At 37.1% G+C, this 22834-nt stretch overlaps 1 protein-coding gene across 3 annotated transcripts in view; it reads left to right on the forward strand.

The window, feature by feature from the left end:
- The first annotated feature begins 6429 nt into the window (after window positions 1-6429).
- The window catches only part of ckap5 (cytoskeleton associated protein 5), a 42548-nt gene continuing 26143 nt past the window's right edge, over window positions 6430-22834 (forward strand). For all 3 annotated transcript variants that reach the window (XM_088339758.1, XM_088339759.1, XM_088339760.1), the window contains exons 1-20: window positions 6430-6518; window positions 10574-10674; window positions 11153-11346; window positions 12264-12470; window positions 12677-12848; window positions 12937-13063; window positions 13664-13764; window positions 13909-14022; window positions 15439-15543; window positions 16990-17079; window positions 17841-18005; window positions 18096-18224; window positions 18314-18472; window positions 19425-19526; window positions 19833-19943; window positions 20086-20178; window positions 20302-20487; window positions 21474-21568; window positions 21707-21890; window positions 21974-22116. In XM_088339758.1, the coding sequence (XP_088195884.1) occupies window positions 10618-10674; window positions 11153-11346; window positions 12264-12470; window positions 12677-12848; window positions 12937-13063; window positions 13664-13764; window positions 13909-14022; window positions 15439-15543; window positions 16990-17079; window positions 17841-18005; window positions 18096-18224; window positions 18314-18472; window positions 19425-19526; window positions 19833-19943; window positions 20086-20178; window positions 20302-20487; window positions 21474-21568; window positions 21707-21890; window positions 21974-22116 (2534 nt within the window). In that variant the 5' untranslated portion in view covers window positions 6430-6518; window positions 10574-10617. The remainder of the gene's footprint in view (window positions 6519-10573; window positions 10675-11152; window positions 11347-12263; window positions 12471-12676; window positions 12849-12936; window positions 13064-13663; window positions 13765-13908; window positions 14023-15438; window positions 15544-16989; window positions 17080-17840; window positions 18006-18095; window positions 18225-18313; window positions 18473-19424; window positions 19527-19832; window positions 19944-20085; window positions 20179-20301; window positions 20488-21473; window positions 21569-21706; window positions 21891-21973; window positions 22117-22834) is intronic.

Here is a 22834-nt window from a genome sequence, read left to right on the forward strand (position 1 = left end):
TCACAGTCTTAATGGCACTTAGAAAACTCCGACGAAAGAATGGTTCCTAAGCGTGTCCTCGGAAACGCGAATGGCTTGGTTGACAGCAATGACGTCACATGTAAAACTGACACATTCTTGGTTGATTTGCATTGTTATGAAGCGTCATCTCGCCAGTGGTGGACCGTCAGGGCCCACAAGGCCTTTTTCTGCTGGCCTAAAAAATATATGAATCATGCAATGTTATATTTTGTACATGCGCTACATTCATATGTGTGCATTCATATTGAAGCTTTTCGCTCATCACATTTTAGCCATAACTTGTTTCAAGGGTCAGAAATCTACCCAAAGGCCTTCAAAATCAGTTCTGCGGTCCCAGTTAAGATCAGGGTTGGGTAGGGTTACTTTAACTGGATAACTTTCAATTACTTTTGGATTACTCCAATACCAAATATGCTAATAAAAGACGAAAGAAACTAAATATGAATAAAATTATGACTCACAACATGTGGTAAGCTTTCTCTCCTGGCTTTGATCTCTTTGATCTCCGGCAAAACTAACATAAAATGCGACAGAAACAAAATGAAAATAAATCCAAACAGCTTGCCAACATCAATTTTGCCGTTCCATGAATTCCGTCACTCCCCAAGCCTGCACAAAATTTAGTAATTTTATTCATATTTAGTTTATTTTGTCTTTTATTAGCATATTTGGCATTAGAGTAATCCAAAAGTAATTGAAAGTAATCCAGTTAAAGTAACCCTACCCAACCCTGGTTAAGATGTTGGTTCAGTCCTGCATCTCCCACACAGTTTGCTAATAAGTTGAAAATTCGTATCAACTGGGTTGGAGAAGAGAAACCTCCAAAACATGCAGGACATGCAGCTTTCGTGGACTGGGTAAGCCACCTCTGGTTTAGCCACGCAGATTCCAATTTGGTTGTCCAAGGCCTGCTAGCGGGTCTTCAGAAATGTCAACGGTTTCACAAACTATGACTGGCTATGGGTGGTAACGAAAGTATCACAAGAAAACATGAAGAAAGAAATCCCAATGTCCATTGCTTCTGCCTAACGGAAATTTTCAGCCTTAAATCAAATTAAGACTTGTGCTAAAAATACGACTGGATGAGCTGGACTTTCAGCATTAGCATCGATGGCTATAGAAAACAACTTCCTGATGGAACTGAAATGCACGGATAATCTATAAAACAGAATAATTTAAATCTTCTTGAGGAAAGAAAAGAAGCTTTTTGTGCACAAATAAAAAGGATTATTGGTGAGTAATGGCTATATTATGAAACAATACTGCAATTGTTAGAGGTTATTATTGATGTGTTTTATATGTGTCGCGGCTGTAGCTGCAGCAGGTGTTTCATAGGCATAAGATCATTATTAAGGGTTGGATTGCTTCAGACTAGGGCTGCAATTAACAATTAATTTCATAATCTGTGAATCGGTCGATTATCTTTTTGATTAATCGATGAATCAGATTTTTACTTTCCCTCCTAATTATTCAACTATTGACAAAGAAGTAGTTCTCAGCTTTAAAACAATATATTCTATGATATTAAACAATGGCAAAAAATTATAAGTGCATAGAAATGCATGCTATACACCTGCAAATATGTAAGATACTCTTTTCCTACCACCTTATCCACTGATCATATTAAATTTGGACTTATACAAATCAAAAAAGAAAAAAACAATGCATTTCAATTTGTGTGGCTTTTTATTATCGACAAAAAATTAATAAATACGGTAATCAAAAATGTAAACAAACCCACTTTTCAAAATGATGTCAACAAATTTGTTTTGGGGTTTTATTTTGGAATATGATAAACACTGCCAATATAAAAATGATGCATGCTCAAGAATTCTCCCATTGGGTAGAGTTAAACATGTCGTTATTTTTATTTTTATCTTTACTTTATTTATTTTATACTTATTTTTTGAATGTTTTTCTCTGTATGTCTGTTCCCTTGAAAAGTGTTAACTTTGTTTCAGGATGAAACTGTCAAACACTACAAAGTACATGTCAATTTCGTTTGTAGATGACGCAATGTTCACAATTTTGTATATAAAAAATGTTGCATAACTTTTTTATAAAAACTGTCTTGGCGCCCACTGCCGGACCAAAGCTGTACTACAATTTCCAGCGTCACAACAAGATGATGTGCACTCTAATTTGCTATGAAATTCCTTGGTAGCTCATAAATCACGTGACACAACGCATCGATGAGCTAATTAGTTACTAACGCTTTTAATCATCGATTTTAATCGTTGTTCTCGATTCATTGTTGCAGCACTAATTCAGACGTAGCAGTACTGAAGGCCTATGTGCGAAATTCACGGCCTGCCACTGCATCTTGTCAATAAGTTTTACTCGTGTACTGTACTGAAATTTTTACCTATTTTACAATACAGATACATTTTTTAATGAATAAAATATTGTAAAGACATGATATGATAAATATAATATTTATCTATTTGCTAAAAACGACACATTAAACTTACATTTATGTTTTTCGAGGATCTTTTAGATCCCCTGACAAAATACTCAAAGGGAGGCGTTTTGGTTATAGACATAAGCAGTCACTAATTGCCTGTCATCACTTTAAATGGTAAATGGTCTGCATTTATATAGATGAAGACCTCCCAAAGCGCTTTACAATGTGCTTCACACACACACTCACACACTTTACTTGACGCCTTCATGCAAAACCAGGTTCGCATTAAAATGTAGATGGATTTAAGTTGCCAGTCAAGTCATGTTTATTTAGGTGTGTCGATTATTCATTTGTTGATTGTTTATAACAATTTTATGATTTACTTGGGGCAAGGATGTCAAACTCATATTAGCTCAGGGGTCATATGGTGGGAAAAAAAAAATCAGCCTTACAGGGGCCGGTCTAGCAGATCAAAGAGAAAAAAGAGAGAGAGGGAAAAACAGAAAGAGAGAGAGAGAGAGAGAGAGAGAGAGAGAGAGAGAGAGGGAGGGAGAGAGAAAGATAGAAAGAAAAATAAGGAAAGAGAAAGAAAAATAAATAAAATGAGAAATGAAGACAGCAAAAGAGTGACAGAAAAAAGGAGAGATGAAGGCAGAGAAAGAAAAAAAATAAGAGAGAAAGATAGTAAGAAAAAGAGAAAGAAAGAGATAGCAAAGAATCCAGAGAATAAAGAGTGAAATAAATAGCAATAGAAAAAGAGGGAGAAACAGCATCGATTAAAGCATGGGCACCGAAACAAAATTATTTGTTCTACAGTGTTTTGTTTTTATTAAGCTGTTGTTGTCAGTGAGAGAAGTTTGGAAGTTACTGCTTGTCACGGGACCGGACCAGAACAGAGGCAGGAGGCAGGAAGGGAGAACTCATTCGCGTTAACGATCAGTCACTTTTATCAAGGAAATAAAAGTCGTCCAACACTCAGGGACAAAACAAAACAAAAACAGGCTTACAGGCAAACAGGAACTCAGACTAGGAATACTCACAAAACAGGCTTTTACTCAGAACGGGCAAACACGGGATTCCTCAAGTCAAACAGAACAGATTAATGCAGAACAGAAAACGCAATGAACCAGCAACCGGCAATCCCCAAAACCCACCTTTAAGAAGCACACACGCAGATTAGACGATCTGCTACAGCCGGTGCCCAAGGGGCGGGGCCAGCAGGTCACCACGGCGACCATGCTGGACATGACACTGCTGATCCTTTACTTGCACTTTCTTTGAGTATATCACTACACCCTCATTAGCATACCTTATTAGCATATGACCAAAACAAATACAGGCAAAGGTGACGTTTCGTAATTAAAGTAACACTTGTAAATTTTTGTATGGATAGGAAGTGCAGTTCGTGATCCGGTTTATCGTGTTTGTGAGGCTCGTAATGTAGCTTCCATATGTTCCTCAGAACGGGTGGAGATGGCAACACTCGTTTCGTGAATTTGATGTGCTGGGTCACTCATTTGTACAGTATATCTTCTATGTACCATTATCTCTCACAAATCTGAATCTATGTGTAGTTGGTACGGAGCTCCTGACTTCCTCATAGATCGCCAATATTTTGCATCCATCCTTAAATGGTTATTAGCGTCTTTAGACACCTTGATGTCATGAATATAACTGTATATAATGATTGAGACCCTTTTCTACTATCTTTTGAGATGTAGTTTATAATAAGGAAGAATTGGTCCGGCTATGTTATCAGGAATAGTGACTCAAGGGTCGCTTGCTGCTGTTTTGGCCGCTCCATTTGCTCCGTGTGTGATACATGGATACCGTAACTATGATGGACGCGGCTTAGTGCTCTCTGTCGGATCTCTTAATTAGGCCGCTATTCTCCGTGGAGTATATCAGCCAACTTCTTGCCATTGTTTCAACACTAACTAATGTTTTTTTTCTAATATTGGTGACGGCAATGTCTCCCATCACTCTAATTTCGACGGAAAACAATGACAGCTGGCAAGTCAGTGCATACCTGTCAACCTCCAGGGCTCCATGCCCTTACAAACTGTCATATTTTCTCTTACAAAATAAAAATAATCTTACACCATATTTTTTTTCAAACGTGTTTATTTATGTAGTTTAACATGTTATATTGTAGATGTGTTTCCTTATATCATATATATAGTTAATTAACATTTTGTTGTGAGACACTGAGTTGCTCGAGATGAATGAGGTTCATCATAAAAAAAGTTCAAAAATTAAGTAGGTTGGACGTTCACTGTAGAAGGAAAAAAATACATGCAAATATAATTAAGTAAAATAATAAATTTTCTTATTCAAATTATGAATTCATTTTCTGCATTAAATTATTGCTGGTAATATACTGATTAAAGGGATAACCACATACCTGTCTTTTTTAATTTTCTCCTTTTATACTTCCTTTTTTTATCTTTATACAACATAATAATTCGTAATATAATGCATTAAAGCGAGTGAGCCGTTTCAGAGCCGGCTCTCTTTAATGAGTTGAGCCGAAAAAGCCAGTTCTCTAAAAAGAGACGGACTTCCTTTCACTACATCAAACCGCTCGCTTCGTTTGCAACGAAAAAAACGATAACGAGATAGAGGCTACCGCGGCGAACTCGTTTGACTTGATTGATTTGCCGTTTCGTGATAGTCGCTGTATACCGCATGTTAACCCATAATTGACAAATTTGCGTTTTTCCATAAAGATTTTCTTGTACGTCGTACACGTCTTAAAATGCATAACAAACATTCTTTGTACGACAAAAATGTACAGGTTGACAGGTATGTTAGTGTGCCTAGCTCATTTCAAATCCTGTCAGTCAAAGGTGAGGGCCACCTAGCAGGGTCTGTAGACAGGGATCCTTAAGCAGTAGGAAGGGGTGGGCATTCAGCTCCATGTATTCTTATCAGTCGGTATAAGCAGCACATTAGATAGATAGATAGATAGATAGATAGATAGATAGATAGATAGATAGATAGATAGATAGATAGATAGATAGATAGATAGATAGATAGATAGATAGATAGATAGATAGATAGATAGATACTTTAGATAGATACTTTATTCATCCCCGTAGGGAAATTCACACTTCCAGCGGTATCCTTGTGTTGAAAATAAAACAATAATAAAGTAAAATGAATATGATACATAAATACCCAACGTAACGTGTTGATATAGAGTATTTAAACAGTGCTACATAAAATACACACTGTAATAAAAATAGGGTAATATGCAAATGTGGGTGTGTGGTTTAACGTGGGCTTTTACTCCCCCGGGTGGAGTTAAAGAGCCTCATAGCATGAGGAAGAAATGATCTCCTCAGTCTGCCCGTGGAACAAGACTGTGTCAGAGCACCAAACAGTGGAGCATAGGTAACTCATAGGCCTACGATGAAATGATCAAAAATTGTGAATTAAATTGCCACTTCTTTAAAAAATAGCCTGAACTCCCATTACAGTAAAAACTGATCCAGTAGAAAGCTTACATTTAAATTCTTCTCTAGGGTGGGGTTTTCATTCAAAATTGACCAATCAGTGTTGACTCGCTTGACTTGCAGGAAGTCACTGGCACCAGTGTATCTATATAAACTAACAGGCGAAGCAAGATTTTTGAAAAACTAGTCATTGAACCCAAAATATCGAATATTTACACATTTGGAAAATAAAAAGAGGATTTTAAAAAAAACTATGACTCTCTATCTCTTTTTCCCCGCCCTGTGCGACGTTACAAAGGTTTCAAACAAGTTAGACCCCGCCAACGGTATCAACCCGGAAGCTTTAGTAAATAAAACCATATCATTATTTTTTTTTTAAAAAAAAGCTTCACAACTTGATACAATTCAAAAATATATATTATTATAACTAAATATACGCAGTAAAATATTGCTTATGCCCGTATTTTACCGCAAGACCTTTCATTATGTGCGCTATTGTTTTATTTTTCTACCGGATGTTGCTTTTTTTGAATTACGTATATGAGAGTTAAAAGCTTGCTGAAGGTGGTTGCTTTATTACCTCCGTCTCACTCCTGGACGTTTTGCATCGTCCTGTCTACAAGACCTCTTAACAGGTAAATGTGCCTTTTAAACATCTTCGGATTTTTTATTGTTTATAAAGTATTTTGGGGTGGTAAATAGTGTGATAGAATACTGCGTTAAGAGGACGATGTACACTGCGTTGCCAGGCCTGTTTGTATTGGCGCCGATGGTTAGCTCGCAGGGCAGCTAAAGGCGAGCTACCGTCCCCTATGATGATAACGCCTTTCCCCCGAATGGCGGTTACTCGGTTGGCAAACCCCTAAACGCTTGAATATCATTTTTTACATATTTTGTTTACTAAATGTGGGGATGTTTAGCTTTCTTTTTCAGCGTTACATCTCTCGAATGAACGATATGCCGTGCTAGCTTGTTACTGTTTAGTGTGTGACGTTCAAAGACTAAAAAAAGCTCGAAACAGAAAGCTCTTGTATAATTTGTCCACCGGCAAAATTATTCAATTATGCTAATAATGTAAGCGTGTAGTGTAACAACTGGAATCTTTTTTACAATAATAGAGATATTGCATTATTATCAAGTTTAATTTTGGGTTCGTACAGGTTCTAGGAAAACTTAATTTTGGGAAAAGTGCTTGTAAATTCTTCAAATTGTTGCCATGTTTCACAACAAGTCTGCTTGAAAGATGATATCGACATTGCTCTCTAGTGGCTTCTTTTGGGCATTGCATATCATCCTTTTGGATTAACAAGTCAAGTCAAGTCATTTTTATTTGTATAGCCCTAAATCACGAAGAGTCTCAAAGGGCTTCATCATTTGACATTAGTTTTTGCATGGCACTGTCCTATTAAGTGGGTCGTGGACAGGTGCACGCTAAACATAAATAAGGCGCTATGAACTTTGTTTTAGTGTAAAGATTATATCAATTGTGGACATTAATTATGGGCCGTACAAAAAATGAAAGGAGCGTTTCCCCATCTCATCTCATTAGCTGCACCGCTTATCCTCAGTAGGGTCGCGGGGTGCTGGAGCTCATCCCAGTAGGCAGGGGACACCCTGAACGTGTTGCCAGCCAATCGCAGGGCACACAGGGACAGACAATTTGCTCGCTCATTCACACCTAGGCACAATTTGGACTGGCCAATCCACCTGAAATGCATGTCTTTGGAATGTGGGAGGAAACCGGAGTGCCCGGAGGAAACCCACGCAAGCACGGGGAGAACATACAAACTCCGCACAGGAAGTCCGGTAGCTGGATTTGAACCCACACAGGAGGTTCCCGAGACCTTAGAACTGTGCCGCACACGCGCTAACCACTGCACCGCCGTGCTGCATTGTAATGGGGAAAACCTGCCACTAAAATGTAAGCTTCATAATAACGTCACTTTATTCAACACCTATATGAAGAGAGATTTGTCTCAAACATATTTATTTTTATGCAGTGCTTTTGTATTATTTTCTGTCACGCCCGCCACGGAAGAAAAATCCAGTCGCCTATCTGCTTTTATCTTACAATAACAAAGCTGTGAGTGGTTAGCGTGTCCATGACATAGTTAAGAGATCATGGGTTCAAATCCAGCTATCAGCCTTCCTATGCGGAGTTTGCATGATCTCCCCGTGCTTGCGTGGGTTTCCTCCGGGAACTCCGGTTTTCTCCCACATTCAGAGTGTTCCCTGCCCGAAGATAGCTGGGATGGGCTCCAACACCCATGCCACTCTACTGAGGGAGGATAAGTGTTGCATATAATGGGTGGATAGATTGCAATGCTGTTCTGGGATGCAAAACACATTAGGAAGCAGGAAGGGGGCGGAGTGGAGGAGAGTTATTTAATGCTTTTCCCCGCGTTTTTGTTGTTTGTGTTACTAACAAACCCCCAAAACTGTGAAAAAAAGTTTATTTGACTGCGTCTAAGAAACTGAAGTACTCCTCACTAGGAGCTTGACAGAGGCAGCAATAATGACTTGAGCCAAAAGATGGTGTCACAGAGAAAAACATTTCGGCCTACACCTGTAAGCTATTTATTGGCGCAATGATTTGCTTAAGGGGTACACAACATTAAAATATTTGCAGTACAACAGTACACGTTGTATATGTCTAATACAGAAATGTAACACATTGTGAGTCAAAGAAAGAATAAAATGACTTTCAAATGCAAGACTCAATGTACTTAGTAAAGTTCAGGAGCCCGTAAAATCACAGCAGGCTCGACAAACCCTGAACCCGACAAATGCTTAGAATTTTTAACAAGTAGTGTCGGCCGATTGAATATTATAGCTTGTCGTCAAGGGAATAATTATCGTGCCTTTTTCTATCTGGCTGACAACTGGGACGTCATATTTGGTCTGATAACTATTGGTCTAAAATGATCGTGCATCCCTACTTTTTAACCTTTTGAAAACGTCTTCACTATGGACTTTAAACCCAAGTATTTTTCTGTAGCGCAATGTCATATTTTGTTACAAGTCGTATTAGCGCACAGAAATTTACCTTGTTTTTTGGTGCTGAAACTTCTCAATAACCCTATTGTGTAGGGTCGCAATTGAATATTAGACGCTGCCATACTTACTAACGGACAATGGTTCGTAAGTTGAATTTGTTGGGAAGTTGCTTCAGTGCTATATTTTGTATGTTTAAGGTTTATATAAGTATGTTTAAAGTTTTTATAAGTAACCTGTATATTGTGTGTGCTAAAAAAAAAAAAACATTTCATGAAATAATATGTTCTATAAAGTTGAGTTTAACTTACTTTTGATGCGCTTCAAGAGGTGCTCCTCTGTGGTAAAAAGTGGCTGTAAAAAGAGTTCTGACCATTTTCTCAACCGCATTAAGCTTTCTTATTCCACTTTCATTTCAAAAGAAACTCTTCTTCCTTACACTTCACACCAACCACATTGAATGGATGCACGAGGTATTAAACAATAAAACGGCAAAGTTCTTAGCACGCTGGAGATAGGATAGACATGGACTGTATGTAATGTTTACACACGAACTAGGAAATGGAAGCGGATTTCTTCTTTGGGGTGTATGCTGGGTGAGCTCTCACAGCGCCACTTCACGCCGGTAGCGGCGGAAAAAACCACTACAGTAATGTCCTGTACTCGGAAAAAGGTGCACACAATACAAAATCTAACTTACAGCAATGTCCGGATATTTTTCAACATCCCAAAAAAGATGTTCATATCTACTGTTTTATGTAATTCAAATGGTCGTAAGTATGGGGAGCGTCTATTTTAGTCATCGATGAACTGAACTGAAAAAAATATATATAAATATATATAATTTTTTTTTTAATGTTTTTATTTTTTTTGATGATTCGATGACATTTTTAATTTCCTCTATTCAAATATTCAAGTTTTGGACAAATTGGGAAATGGTGCAAAAGACAGAATGTTCTCTAATATGAAACAATAAAAAAATCTTAGTGTTTGTCAAATAACTTAAAAATAAACAGAAAATACACATGTATGCTATATACCTGCAACTATGTAAGATACTTTTTTCCCCCTCCCACCTTATCAAAAGCTCATATTACATTTGGATTTATAATACAAAAACAAAGGGAAAAACACAAAATTTGATTTTGAGTGGCGTATTTTTATCTGCCTCAATAAATAATTTGAAAATATTTAACCATAAAGTTTTTTTTTTGTCAAATCTTTTAATGATAAAGAATTCCAATGTGCAAATGATATAAAACATGCTTAAGAATCTGCCTCTTGTGTTGAGTCAAACATATTATTATTTTTTAATTCTATTTATTCATTTTTATAATATGTTTCCTGTAATTGTGCAGCACTTCCTGTTCACTTGAAAATGGTTAACTTGATAGTTTTTGACTGGTTCATTCAAGTCTTTCAAAGAAAAGGTAGGATTCTTCTATAAAAACGGGTTTAGGGCACCTTCTACTGGACCAAAGTGGTACTCATATCCCATACCTTCACAACTAAATGCAATGCACTTATTTGCATTGATTTAACGTGCTTAATGATGAGGTTACAAGTTGCCAACGCTTTTAATAAGCGATTCTATCAATTTGTCGTTGCAGCCTCACAATTGTGTGTAACCTATATTTAATGATCCCGATTTTGGGCAGAAAGAATTCTGCTTAAAATTATGGTTCATGTTTTCCAGCTGAGTGAGTACCTTTGCAAAAGCCTGCCGCTCCAAGTGGCAAAATGGGCGACGACAGTGAGTGGATGAAGCTTCCCGTCGACCAGAAATGCGAGCATAAGGTACTTCTAATGCAAGTCTCTATTCCATTAGACATCGTCTGACACCTGCAGGTACCAAGTAGCTTTTGAGATCTACATGTTTTAAATATATCTTGTATGAGATGTGGCATACTGATTTTCACGGAATGTTTCCATGGCCAATCACATGATAATTTGAAGACTGCCGATGTGTAACAACACATGGTTGAATATTGTTGTGTCCTAGCTAACATTTTGGGTGTTAAAATGGCTTTAAAAAACGGTGAAAGGAAAAAAAGGTAAGTATACATTTTTTGGCCTGGAGAGGGTTGGACGCCACCAGGCTGTACTTGCTCAAGACACACCACGGGAAATGTTGCCCCTATAACTCTAGTGGTTAAGGGAAACCCACACTTGTACTAGATATTGGGAGTAGACCTGATCCAGGTTTAATTGTTTTGACAAAATGACAAACTTGTATCTATTAAACCTTTTTTTTAAATTTATTTTTTATTTCTAGGTCTGGAAAGCCCGTCTAAACGGTTATGAGGAAGCTCTGCAATTGTTCAATAGGATCGACAATGAGAAGAGTCCAGAGTGGGGGAAATACCTTGGACTCATAAAGAAGTTTGTCACAGAATCAAATGCGGTGGCTCAGCTTAAAGGCCTGGAAGCAGCCCTGGCCTATGTTGAGAATGCCCACGTCGCTGTAAAGTAAGTCATTTATTGTTTAATTAATACTTCTTGAAGTAATTCACAAGAAAATGCCAGTAATTGTTTCTAGAGAAACGATACATTTTCTCAAATTAGTTTGATTCGTGCCCATATCTGAGTATTGACCTTTTAATCTAGCGAAGAATTGTATCTGAACAAAATATTTAATACAATTTCAACCTAAAGTCGGGTTGAAAGTGTAAAAGTTTTAGATGGAAAGCCAAGAACTTCCCCACTACAACTATGTCCGTCCTCTTGTTGTCATGACAACGGTAAAACAGTAGCTAAAAAAACAGATAGAAACAGCTAGGGGACTATGGTCGTGAAAATACGGTGGTATCTGTTGTGGAAGGTGGTGGAAAAATGTATATGGATTAAAAACGTATACTTTTATTATTTTTTTCTTATATTGGACACCTGCAAAATATTTTGCTTAGGATGCCAGTTCGTTATTTTGCACTGTTTAAATTATTGTCCCTATCGGCCAATCATGTATGTCGTTATTACCCTTAGGGTAGATCTGCTTTTGAAATCTAGGAGATTTAATATAAAAGAAGGGTTCAGGGGACTCATTTATAACTGGTTGGAATGTCTTATTTGAGCTTTTGGCTTCATACACAGTTCTTTACAATTTCAAATCCTTCAGTGTTTTATCTCCTTATACTAAACATAAAACTTATCACATAGTTTTTTTTAACTCGGGCATTTCATTCTTGTAAATTGAAGCAACTATTTTGTTATGTTAATTCTGAAATCTACAGTAGAACCTTTGGGCAGGAACACACACCTTTTAAACAATGATTCAGTTCAGTCTAGTGGATTCAGTTTACCCGGAAACAAAACTAGTTTCTTATTCTAGTTTATGAAATAATTACGTTTCAGGAGTGCTAGAATGGACTATTTTTTTATCTTTGCAGGACAACAGGTGATGTGGTATCAGGCGTGGTGACCAAAGTGTTTAACCAGCCAAAGGCTCGGGCGAAGGAACTGGGAACAGATATCTGTCTGATGTACATTGAGATAGAAAAGGCCGAGGTGGTGCAGGATGAGCTTCTGAAAGGGCTAGACAACAAGAACCCAAAGATAGTTGTGGCCTGTATTGAGACTCTCAGAAAGGCTCTAAGGTGAGTGCTGCGTTATTTAGAGATGTAATCTAAACGCATTTTCAGAAATCTGTTACTTTTAGTATTTGCAATAACAATTAGATGTAATTGTGAAGAGATCAAATTAACTGAACTTGAATATATTAAAAAATGTCCCAGTTTGTCATCATTTTAGAAGAAATGCACATCTCGCATGCTTAGAATGTTAATGCCGTTTTATTTTCCAGCGAGTTTGGGTCCAAGATTGTGACTTTAAAACCAGTGGTGAAGGTTTTACCCAAGCAGTTTGAGTCTCGAGAAAAGGCAGTGAGAGACGAAGCAAAGTTGCTTGCTGTCGAAATCTTCAGATGGATTCGCGATGCAATAAGACCTTCACTGCAGAATATAAACTCTGTGCTGGTAGGAAATGCCCATTTCTGGCAACGTGTAAACTGACTGAAACTGCAGCGTTCGGGGCATTCAATGAAGAAGTCTGTGTCTTCTGTAGCTGAAGGAGCTTGAAGAGGAGTGGGTAAAGCTGCCATCAGGTCCACCTAAACAAAGCAGGTTTCTACGCTCCCAACAAGACCTAAAAGCCAAGTTTCAACAACAACAAGAACAAGGAGAACAGTCAGGTATCAAAAAAAAAAAATCACTAACTTGGTTGATGTAATGCGCCCTATAACCTGATTGCTCTGATACCATAAAATACATCTATAAGATTGTAAATGCTCTCTCTGTTGTCCATATATTGTCAATCATTATGAGCAGGAATTGTATGGGCCCATGTGATAAATAGTGAAACAATCCCTGGAGACAGGTCATGTATGATGTGGGTCTCTAACAGTACCCAAATTAATTGCCCTTTTGACAATCAAGACTAATAATGAAATGTTCAAAGGATTCAATTATTGGGCAAAGATATCAAAAATGCTTCACAATATGCAATAATTATGCCTTGCCTGTCCTTTCTTGCCTGTGATTGGTCTGTTGCCACATGAGACATTTTCTTTTTTTAAATCACTTTCTAAAATGATAAATCAAGTTGGCTTACAATCTATTAAAACTGTAAACCTCCAGACTAAAAATAAGAGATTTTATTTTTGGGATATTTCATATACAAAAGCTACAAAATCCAAGGCTATTTTTATGGCATGGCCATGTCGTGCATCATTTTAATGTTTATAAGCTAATCAAATAAGTTTTCCCTTTTTTTTCAATCACCTGTTTTGTAGATGAAGAAGAGGGGGAAACGGTTGCCGCTGTGGATCCTTACGAACTATTGGAAGCTGTAGATATTCTTGCCAAGTTACCCAAAGACTTCTACGACAAAATTGTGAGTGTAATAATAGGTTTGAGGATGCATTATTGCAAAAACCACCCCCAAAAAGTATGTTTTGCATTGGTTTACTGTTTTACACTGAGATGTCAACGTTTTATTGAGCTGGCTGTGAGTGAACCTCCTTTTCTGTTTTTGTAGGAAGCAAAAAAGTGGCAGGAGAGGAAAGAGGCTCTGGAAGCTGTTGAATCACTTGTGAAGAACCCCAAACTGGAAAGCGGGGACTATGGAGATCTTGTTAGGGCACTTAAGAAGGTATTGGTGGATACCAGCCCCCTCTTTTCGATATATTTTTTTTTCTCCCCTATCATTAAGGATAGTCTTGCACTAGAGCCCAACCTGAAAACGTCTATTACATTTGAGTCGGGTGCAGACTTTTCTGTTGTGTGTTTTATTTTAAAATATTTTGTCACATGAAAGATGAGCGCTTGCTGGTTTTGTCTCTATTTTCATGAGCAATAGTCCCTAAACCTGAGTCCTTTTGTGCGACTAAGAATTTCAATGTTTGACCATAAGTTGCGCTGCGTTACCGTTCTTGACCATAAATCAACTTATTTCAACATAACAGCTGAAACCGTTAAATATATGCTAACAATTGGCTTGCACTGCTTCCGTTGTGAACTTGAAACATGACTCAAAATATAGCATTTTTCCTCTTTGGGAGGAGTTCCAGGATACAAATGAATTGCTTTTTGAAGCTATGCAGCAAACATTATACTGTCTTTCAATATCAAGTAAGTTAACCTTAAACTGTTAAAGCAAAAGTGAGAACTAAATAACATTTGCTTGAAAAACAGAAATAATGTTTACAAAACAAAGTTTTGTTAAGGGAAAGAAATAGTGATATGGCTTTTTACATATGTATAGTGAAACTGAAACTATGGAAAACTTGCCATAAAATAATTCAGATTTAACAGAAGGTGGCTGCATGGTAATTACTACATATCTACTCGACAAGATCCGCAGTCAGAGCATACCTTGTGCAAGTTTAATTTTATTATCCATATACATAAATTGCTGAATTGCGCCGCCCTATGGTAAACTTCAATGCCAGCCGCATGTCTCAAATTATAGAGCCGTTTGCCAGCCATTTTTAACCAATTTTACTGTTTTTTTGATGGCATGTAGAAAATGAAGTTCCGTAGCTATACGAGCATGGAGCTTATCGATCCTTTACCAGAAGAAAAAAAAAAACATTTACCACTTGGGAGTAAGTTTTAGGTGAATTGGGTTCCTTTTGTGAAAATGCTAGTTTCTAAAGAAAAAGCGATGATTTTTTTTGTGTTGGATTCATTTCACCCAGCATTTTGTATTGATTTTTCTTTTTTTCTTTACTTTATTATAAAAAAAAATCTTCATCTCTGAGATCTCAAATATCCACACCTAAAAAAATTGAGTTTACACATGAATAAATGCGGTGTAAGCAAAAAATAAGGCCACCTTTTTTTTTCTGTGCAGCCCGATACCAGTCTGTGACTGATACCAGGTTGCCGACCACTGCGAGTGACTATCGTACAAAAATCATAGCTGGATCCTTTAGACACTGGGCGAAGGGTTTTACTCCTTTTTAGAAAAAATAAATAAATTATTGGCTAATTCCTGACTGATTAGGGTTGTATTTTAACATTGTTATATGTATCTTTATGTGACTTTTCTGTCTGACCTGTGTAGGTTGTTGGGAAAGACACCAATGTCATGCTGGTTGCACTTGCAGCTAAATGTCTGGCAGGGCTGGCTGCCGGTCTCAGGAAGAAGTTTGGAACATACGCGGGACAGGTAATTTATTGATGAAAAATCTAATTTCAAAATTACCAGGAAGTTGCCATTGTACATATATTTATTGACCCACGATAATTAACTGAGTTTTATTGTAATACTCTAATACAGTACATGAAATAAAAAATTTGAATATTTACATATCAAAGAGAAATGCATTCCAGACATAATATACCTTAACTGCTTTAGATTATATAAATCTCAACATTGCTCTTTTTGATCAGTGATCTTTAAAAGAATAATAACAATTGTACACGTGGACTGATCTGGAAGTCAAGTAATGTTTAATTGTATAACCCTTAATCTTAAGAAGAAGGCACTGGTGTATATACATACACATACTTAGAATCCATTGCTTTACCAAGTATATTGTGAAAGAACTGACTATTTACACTCTGTACCATTTCTGAAGAACTTCAATCAACCTCCAGGATCTCAGACCGTGCATTGGCTGATGGGATGACCACAAACATTTCTTGTTTGAAATCTATTCCAATCAAGTGTCTTTTCCTTTTATTGTGTAGGCCAGCAGTGTCAAACTCAAACCACACCCTTGGTCACGGGCTGAAGAGTATAAATATTTATTGAATACACTAAAACGTGCCTTTTTAAAAAAAAAAAAAAAAACATAAATATGAATTTAAACTGGTCAGTATTATTCCAGAACAAAAACTGAAACTTTAAATACATTTTAAAAAGTTTCCCTCTATAAAAATATCTGTCATAACTATACAAAATAAACTATGAAAAAAAAACCTGAAATTTAACTCAAATTTGTGCTTTTCACTTTGGGATTTTGCTTTGGTGAATAACATCTAGTGGATCTAGATATTCTTTTTTTTTTTTTACCCTCCGACTTTCTGTATCTTCTGCTCTGCATTCAGGTTTTTCACCTTACTCTGATGTTTTGTCTCGTTCCCTTTTACATTAAATTTCTCAATTACTGCCACGTTAGGTCCACAAAGAAGACACACAGGTTTACCGGTAATGGCAGTAGACATATGTTCCACCTCCTATCGGTTCTGAAAGGTTCCGTTTTCAAAATCGACTTTTCTCTTGACCATTGTGAGGGTTTACCATCCATGTAATCCACAGAAATGTCACCCTGCTTTTCTCCGTTTAGCCTTCCGTTACATCGTGATAGACGCTGTAGGCCTGGGTAATTTTATATAGTTTCATGTTTGTAGGGATTTATCAGAGATCGTGCCACTCTCTTAAATTGTTATGTTACTGTTTTTTTTTTTTGTACCTTCCGAGAAAACTCGATAATCAAAATAGTTTCTGTACGAAAAGTTTTTGCATGCTAAAAATTCATCACAAGTAACAGCACCAAAAACTACTAATGAAAAAGCTCTTAAAGAGAGAACCCAACACTAATCAAATGTATTTTATTCAAAAGTTGGTCCTTTCTCAAAGGAGGTGCAAATAAATTGTATTATTTTGCAGGTTGTTCCCACAATCCTAGAAAAGTTCAAGGAGAAAAAACCTCAAGTTGTCCAGGCCTTGCAAGAGGCGATCGATGCCATTTTTCTTACAGTAAGTTTACACACATTCTCAGAAGAATAATGGTCTTTGTAGTAAAAGTAGTAGTTTTTTTTCAGCATAATTTCATACAAACAATACGCCTTAGCTAATTATAACCAGTTTTCTTGTTATATTGGTTGAACAATATTTATGTGACGGAACACCATTCAAACATCTGACTAAAGTAATCTTTAAAGAGTGCTTGAAAGCGTCAAATGTTGTGCTAGTTGGCTGAGTGTAACGATCAGTCATGAAAGTGACCTTTCATATTTAATACATTTATCACCCTTACATGTGATATCAGTGACTGGAATTTGCACATAGTTTGAGTTTTCTCTATCTACAATGCATTTACAAAAAAATCAGACTTTATGTACTCTGTAATTAAGTTTTTTTTTTTTTTTAGCGACTTTTACTCAAGAATAGCGCTACCTCAAAATATTTGAGTACAATTTTTGGCTCCTCTACTCACCTTTGTCCACAGCCAACGTAACTTTAAATGTGTGTTTTTAAAGAGCAGAATTGGCCGGTCAAATTGTCCCTAGGTGTGAATGAGCGAGTGAGTTGTCTGTCCCCGTGTGCCCTGCGATTGGCTGGCAACCAGTTCAGGGTGTCCCCTGCCCGATGATTGCTGGGATGGGCTCCATTACCCCCGCGGCCCTACTGAGGATAAGCGGTGCCGCTGATGAGATGAGACTTCATCTCCATTGGCTTTATAGTACAAAGGTGTTTTTATGAAATATTTATGTATTTTTTTTTTGTAACTCTCCTAGACTACACTGCAAAATCTTTCTGAGGACATCCTATCCGTGATGGATAATAAAAACCCCTCTATCAAGCAGCAAGCCTCTCTGTTTTTGGCCCGCTCCTTTCGACACTGTACTCAGGCCACACTACCCAAGAGTGTATTAAAAGTGTTCTGTGCTGCCCTTGTGAAGGTACTTGCATGCACTTTACATACACACATAGGGTTTACTTTTATACTACCGGAATCTGTCCTAAATTGTTCTTGTCTTTATGGAACACAGCAAGTGAATGACTCTGCCCCGGAAGTGCGTGATGCTGCTTTTGAAGCTTTGGGGACAGCCATGAAAGTTGTTGGCGAGAAGGCTGTGAACCCGTACCTAGCGGATTTGGATAAACTAAAACTTGACAGGGTAATGTATATAAATATCCCCTTGACTGATTGTGAACCCTGCTCAGTTCTATGGCTTCACAAGTCGTTTTATCCTGTACTTGTTGACAGATAAAAGAGTGTGCTGATAAAGTAGAACTTTCAGGAGGAAAAAAGAGTGCTGGAACAGCTACTGAAAAGAAGCCACCCTCTAAAGCAGTACCTGCTTCAGAACCCCAAACAAAGTCGTCTGGCATGCTTAAGAAGACCCCTGCCGCAGCCTCAAGCAAGGTATCATATGACCCCTTTTTGGGGTTTATTTTCTGGATTATGGAGTGGAGCCTGAACACTATCGGACATTGTGCATTAGCAGCTTTATAATAATGAGAGCTTCAGTATGTCCATGAAACTGACTGGAAAATGCACAGGCAGGTGACAGTTGACATCAAACAAAATGATTGCAACCTACTAATTTAGGCCCTTGCCTCAATGGGCCCAAACACATAAACTTGACTATAAATCTCAACATCTTTTTTCCAATCATTATGTCCGGTACCCACATTGTATAAATATTTTTTTTCAGGTAAAGAGTTTGGGTCTCCTTCCTCAACAGTACACTTTATTTTAATCACACATTTACAATTAAATACTTTCTGCATATCTTAATTTTTGTTAAATTAATCATCCCCGCCGAACCTTCTCCCCAAATTGCTGAGGTTCTTGTCCCTAGCCTTGTCACTTCTCGTTCAAATTACTGCAATTATTCTGTTTGTGCTTTCCCTTAAATCATTACAAAAATTAATAACTTCAGAACTTTAGTGTTTGCGTCATCACAAGGACTCCTCCGTGCACCACATAACTCCAGTTTTTCAACATCATTGGCTCCCTTTTTATTTCTATATTCAAAATGAAATTATCATCTAGACTTTTAAGGCCATAAATATTCTAACCCCTCCGACCTTCACACTTCCATACCACCACGTTCTCTATGATCGTCATCTGCACACAATCTTTCTTATTCTATTCTGACCAATTTGATTTGGATTGTTTTGCAGAACTTTATTTATAATCCCATTTCTTTGTCCAAAAATATACAATTCCTTCTTAAATGGGAGGTTCATATGTGAATAAATGTATCCCAATCAATCACTTCATGCTCCACACATCTTTCTAAACCTTGGCCTGCCACTACAGTTTAACTTTATTTAAAGGCTTGCTGTATTTTGTGAATCTCTTTCCTTAGCCATCAGCTGGGCCACCAAAGAAAGGAAAATCGGTCACTGTTGCCAGTGGGAAAACCAAAAAGACCACAGAAAGTAAAGAATTCATAGAAAGCGAACTCTCGGTAAGTCGGAATTCTTCAATTGCTTTGTGCCATTGTAACAAAAATTATTCTGACTATCAAAAATACTGCCGTATAATAAAAGTTCTTTGACAACCGAGCCACAATGGTATTAAAGTAGATGAGACTTTAAATTTCTTTAAATTGTTAATAAGATATAAACTGTGTTCATTCCTTCATTCAAATGTCTTTATGGTTTGAAGACATTTACTATACTGTATAGCGTTTTTGTAGTAATGATTTATAAACTTTATTTTTGAGACTATTGATATTTAGCTACCTGGTTTTGCATACTCAATTCATTTTCAGATTGAGGTTGCTGAAGAACGTGCCGCTCAAGTGCTTCCCTCATCCTGTATTGAACACTTGGACTCTGCTAATTGGAAGGAGAGACTTGCCAGTATGGAGGAATTTCAGAGGGTACGCTTTTTTTGTTTCGTTTAAGTAACCCAAATATTTAAAATATCTATGTACACTGATACTCTACCATAGCTTTGAATCTCATAAGTAGATTTCAAATTATTACACATTTTTTCTTTTATTCATTCTTAATTCGTTCTAGGCTGTCGAGACTATGGATAAGATGTCCATGCCATGTCAGTCTTTAGTCAAAATGTTAGCCAAAAAACCCGGCTGGAAGGAGACAAACTTTCAGGTAACATTTCTGTTATGGTGACCACAATTTGTTTAGACTGCAAGTTAAACTATCACGCAACATTATTTACTCTGTATTTGCTATTATTTAATCCCACTTTTGTTTCGTTTTTGTTTTTTAAAGGTCATGCAGATGAAGCTACACATTGTGGCCCTTATTGCTCAGACAGGGCAGTTTTCGAAGACATCAGCTTCTATAGTTTTGGATGGTTTGGTGGATAAAGTTGGAGACATAAAATCTGGTGGGAATGCGAAAGAGGGAATGACTGCAATTGCAGAGGCCTGCTCCCTACCATGGACTGCTGAACAGGTTTGGAAATTAAATCAAAATGTATTTGTATAGCACTTTTCAGAAACTGAAATGTAACTCAAAGTGCTGTATTAAAACAGTCAATACACAATAAGAAAAATCCACCCTTTCAGTGTACCTTAATACACTTCAATACTCTTTCACATGGTGTGATCAAGTACGAAAAATTACAATAGGGCTTTAGTGTTTTAATGGATTTAAATCGAGCAGGTATGGTGTGACCTCTACTCATAGTTTATTGAATAGCTTTGAGACTCTTAGACGTCTTTGTCCTATAATTTTTTGGAGATATCGGTCAACTGAAAAGTCACTTGATTCGCCACGATTTCCAATCACGAGGTCACAAGATTGATATTGTGAACCTACCTAATAAGAGTTGTGTTAAATTTTTCGATTAAAGAGCGTATACATCCAAAATGACAATGTTGCATTTTGAGTAAACAAATCTATTACCATCTTTAGTGTCGCTCTTGTTGCAATTCTCCCCTTGAGCACGCGCCCTTTAAATTATATTCTTCACTAAGCATATTAGCTGCAAATAACGGTGTACGCCACTCACGGCCAAGTTGTGTATTTGTTACATTTTTCTGTATTTTATGTTTTGTTTTAGATATTTTTTATCAAGGAAAGAACACACAAAAATATAATGTCAAGCAAAAGGACTATGTAATTGCATTTGAATTTTTCAGTGCATTTTATCCAAGTTTGTGCTTAAAATAAATAGGACATTTTTATTTTGCTTTCATTCATATTGTCTCCACTCCAATGTGATGCATTGTATCAGAATGAGATTCTGAATCCACAGATGCTTAAATCAAACAATGTTTTCTTTTTCCTCATGACCCGAGTCAAAAAGTTTGCCAACCCTGCATTTGACAGTTTGTCACCCAGCAATGATTCTTTTCATCTACTGAAGCCATAATTATCACTGTAAATCTGGGTTAATTTTTTCATTTTTCAAATCAAATTCAAATTTTCTTTTGCAGGTTGTTTCTTTAGCTTTTGCACAAAAGAACCCCAAGAACCAGGCAGAGACTCTCAACTGGCTCGCCAATGCCATGAAAGAGTTTGGCTTTGCTGGGTAATAAAACATATATTTTATTGGATATTAACTACTCAAACAAATCTGAATCACGGTCATTGTCCTGAAGAAAAATGAAGAGCCTTTTGCGATAATTGAGATTGAGGAAGAATTAATATTTCACATCTGCTCCTTCAGTATTAATGTGAAAGCCTTCATCAACAACGTGAAGACAGCCCTCGGCGCTACAAACCCTGTTGTTAGGACTTCAGCAATTACCCTCCTGAGTGTTATGTATCTCTACATGGGAGCTCCACTCCGCATGTTCTTCGAAGATGAAAAACCAGCTCTCTTGTCCCAAATAGATACAGCATTTGAGAAGGTATCAGGTTTTTGTAATGCCTATAAATGCCAACTTCACAAAACCAGTATATTTAATTTATCTTTCGTATTTCATCATAATAGATGCAAGGTCAATCTCATCCAGCACCAACCCGATTTACTAAGAAATCTGGACATGAAGATGAATGTGACAATGCAGAGGAACAAGACGATGATGATGTGGGAGGACAAGACATCATGGACTTACTCCCCAGAACAGCGATTGGGTAACTTTGAAAATATGCCTTTTGAAGTCGCTTGTTTTTAGCGGTTTGTTGTCGCATGTTGGTTGGCTTATACAAATGAGTTTAAAATTATTCAGCCCAAACAGAAGATACCTGCTGCAAGTTTTGGCTTTATTTTTGATTTTATGATATCATAAACTCATTCAATGCCATATAAATACATAAACTTGAATATGAAATTGTAAACTCAAAGTTGTTTTGCTTGGTGGGTTGTACAGCTTATCAAACTTGTAGAGCAGGTCTCCGAACGCTGGTTTGTCAATTGTATTGGACGACAGTATTTCAGTAGCATTGTGCCATTTTACACTGCCTTGTTTTTATGACTCATGTGTAAACCTCACGTATTTCCAATTGCCAAACTGCATCCTCTGGATTATTAGCCATTCTTACTTTTCAAACTAGCTCGGCTAATGCTATCAGGTTCCTGAACTCCAAATGCTGCTTGAGATTTGTTGTTTTGGCTCCTTTCACTAGCACTTTCTTGAGACAAAGTTTGCAAACTACTTCTTCAGTATTTTGGGACTTAACCACTGTTGCTCGGTGTAAACCCACACTGTGTCAAATAATGAAGTCAACTGTGGTTTTGAAAATTAAGATTGACCTGCCATGATGACCACACACAGATTGCCAGTATTGTCTGCTTCTGCGTGTGCATTGCTGCACATTGACATCCATTCATTTCATTCAGGGGTGGACACAA

This window comes from Urocampus carinirostris, chromosome 7, assembly GCF_059441175.1.
Source record: "Urocampus carinirostris isolate Australia breed hairy pipefish chromosome 7, RoL_Ucar_1.0, whole genome shotgun sequence".
NCBI lineage: Eukaryota > Metazoa > Chordata > Actinopteri > Syngnathiformes > Syngnathidae > Urocampus > Urocampus carinirostris.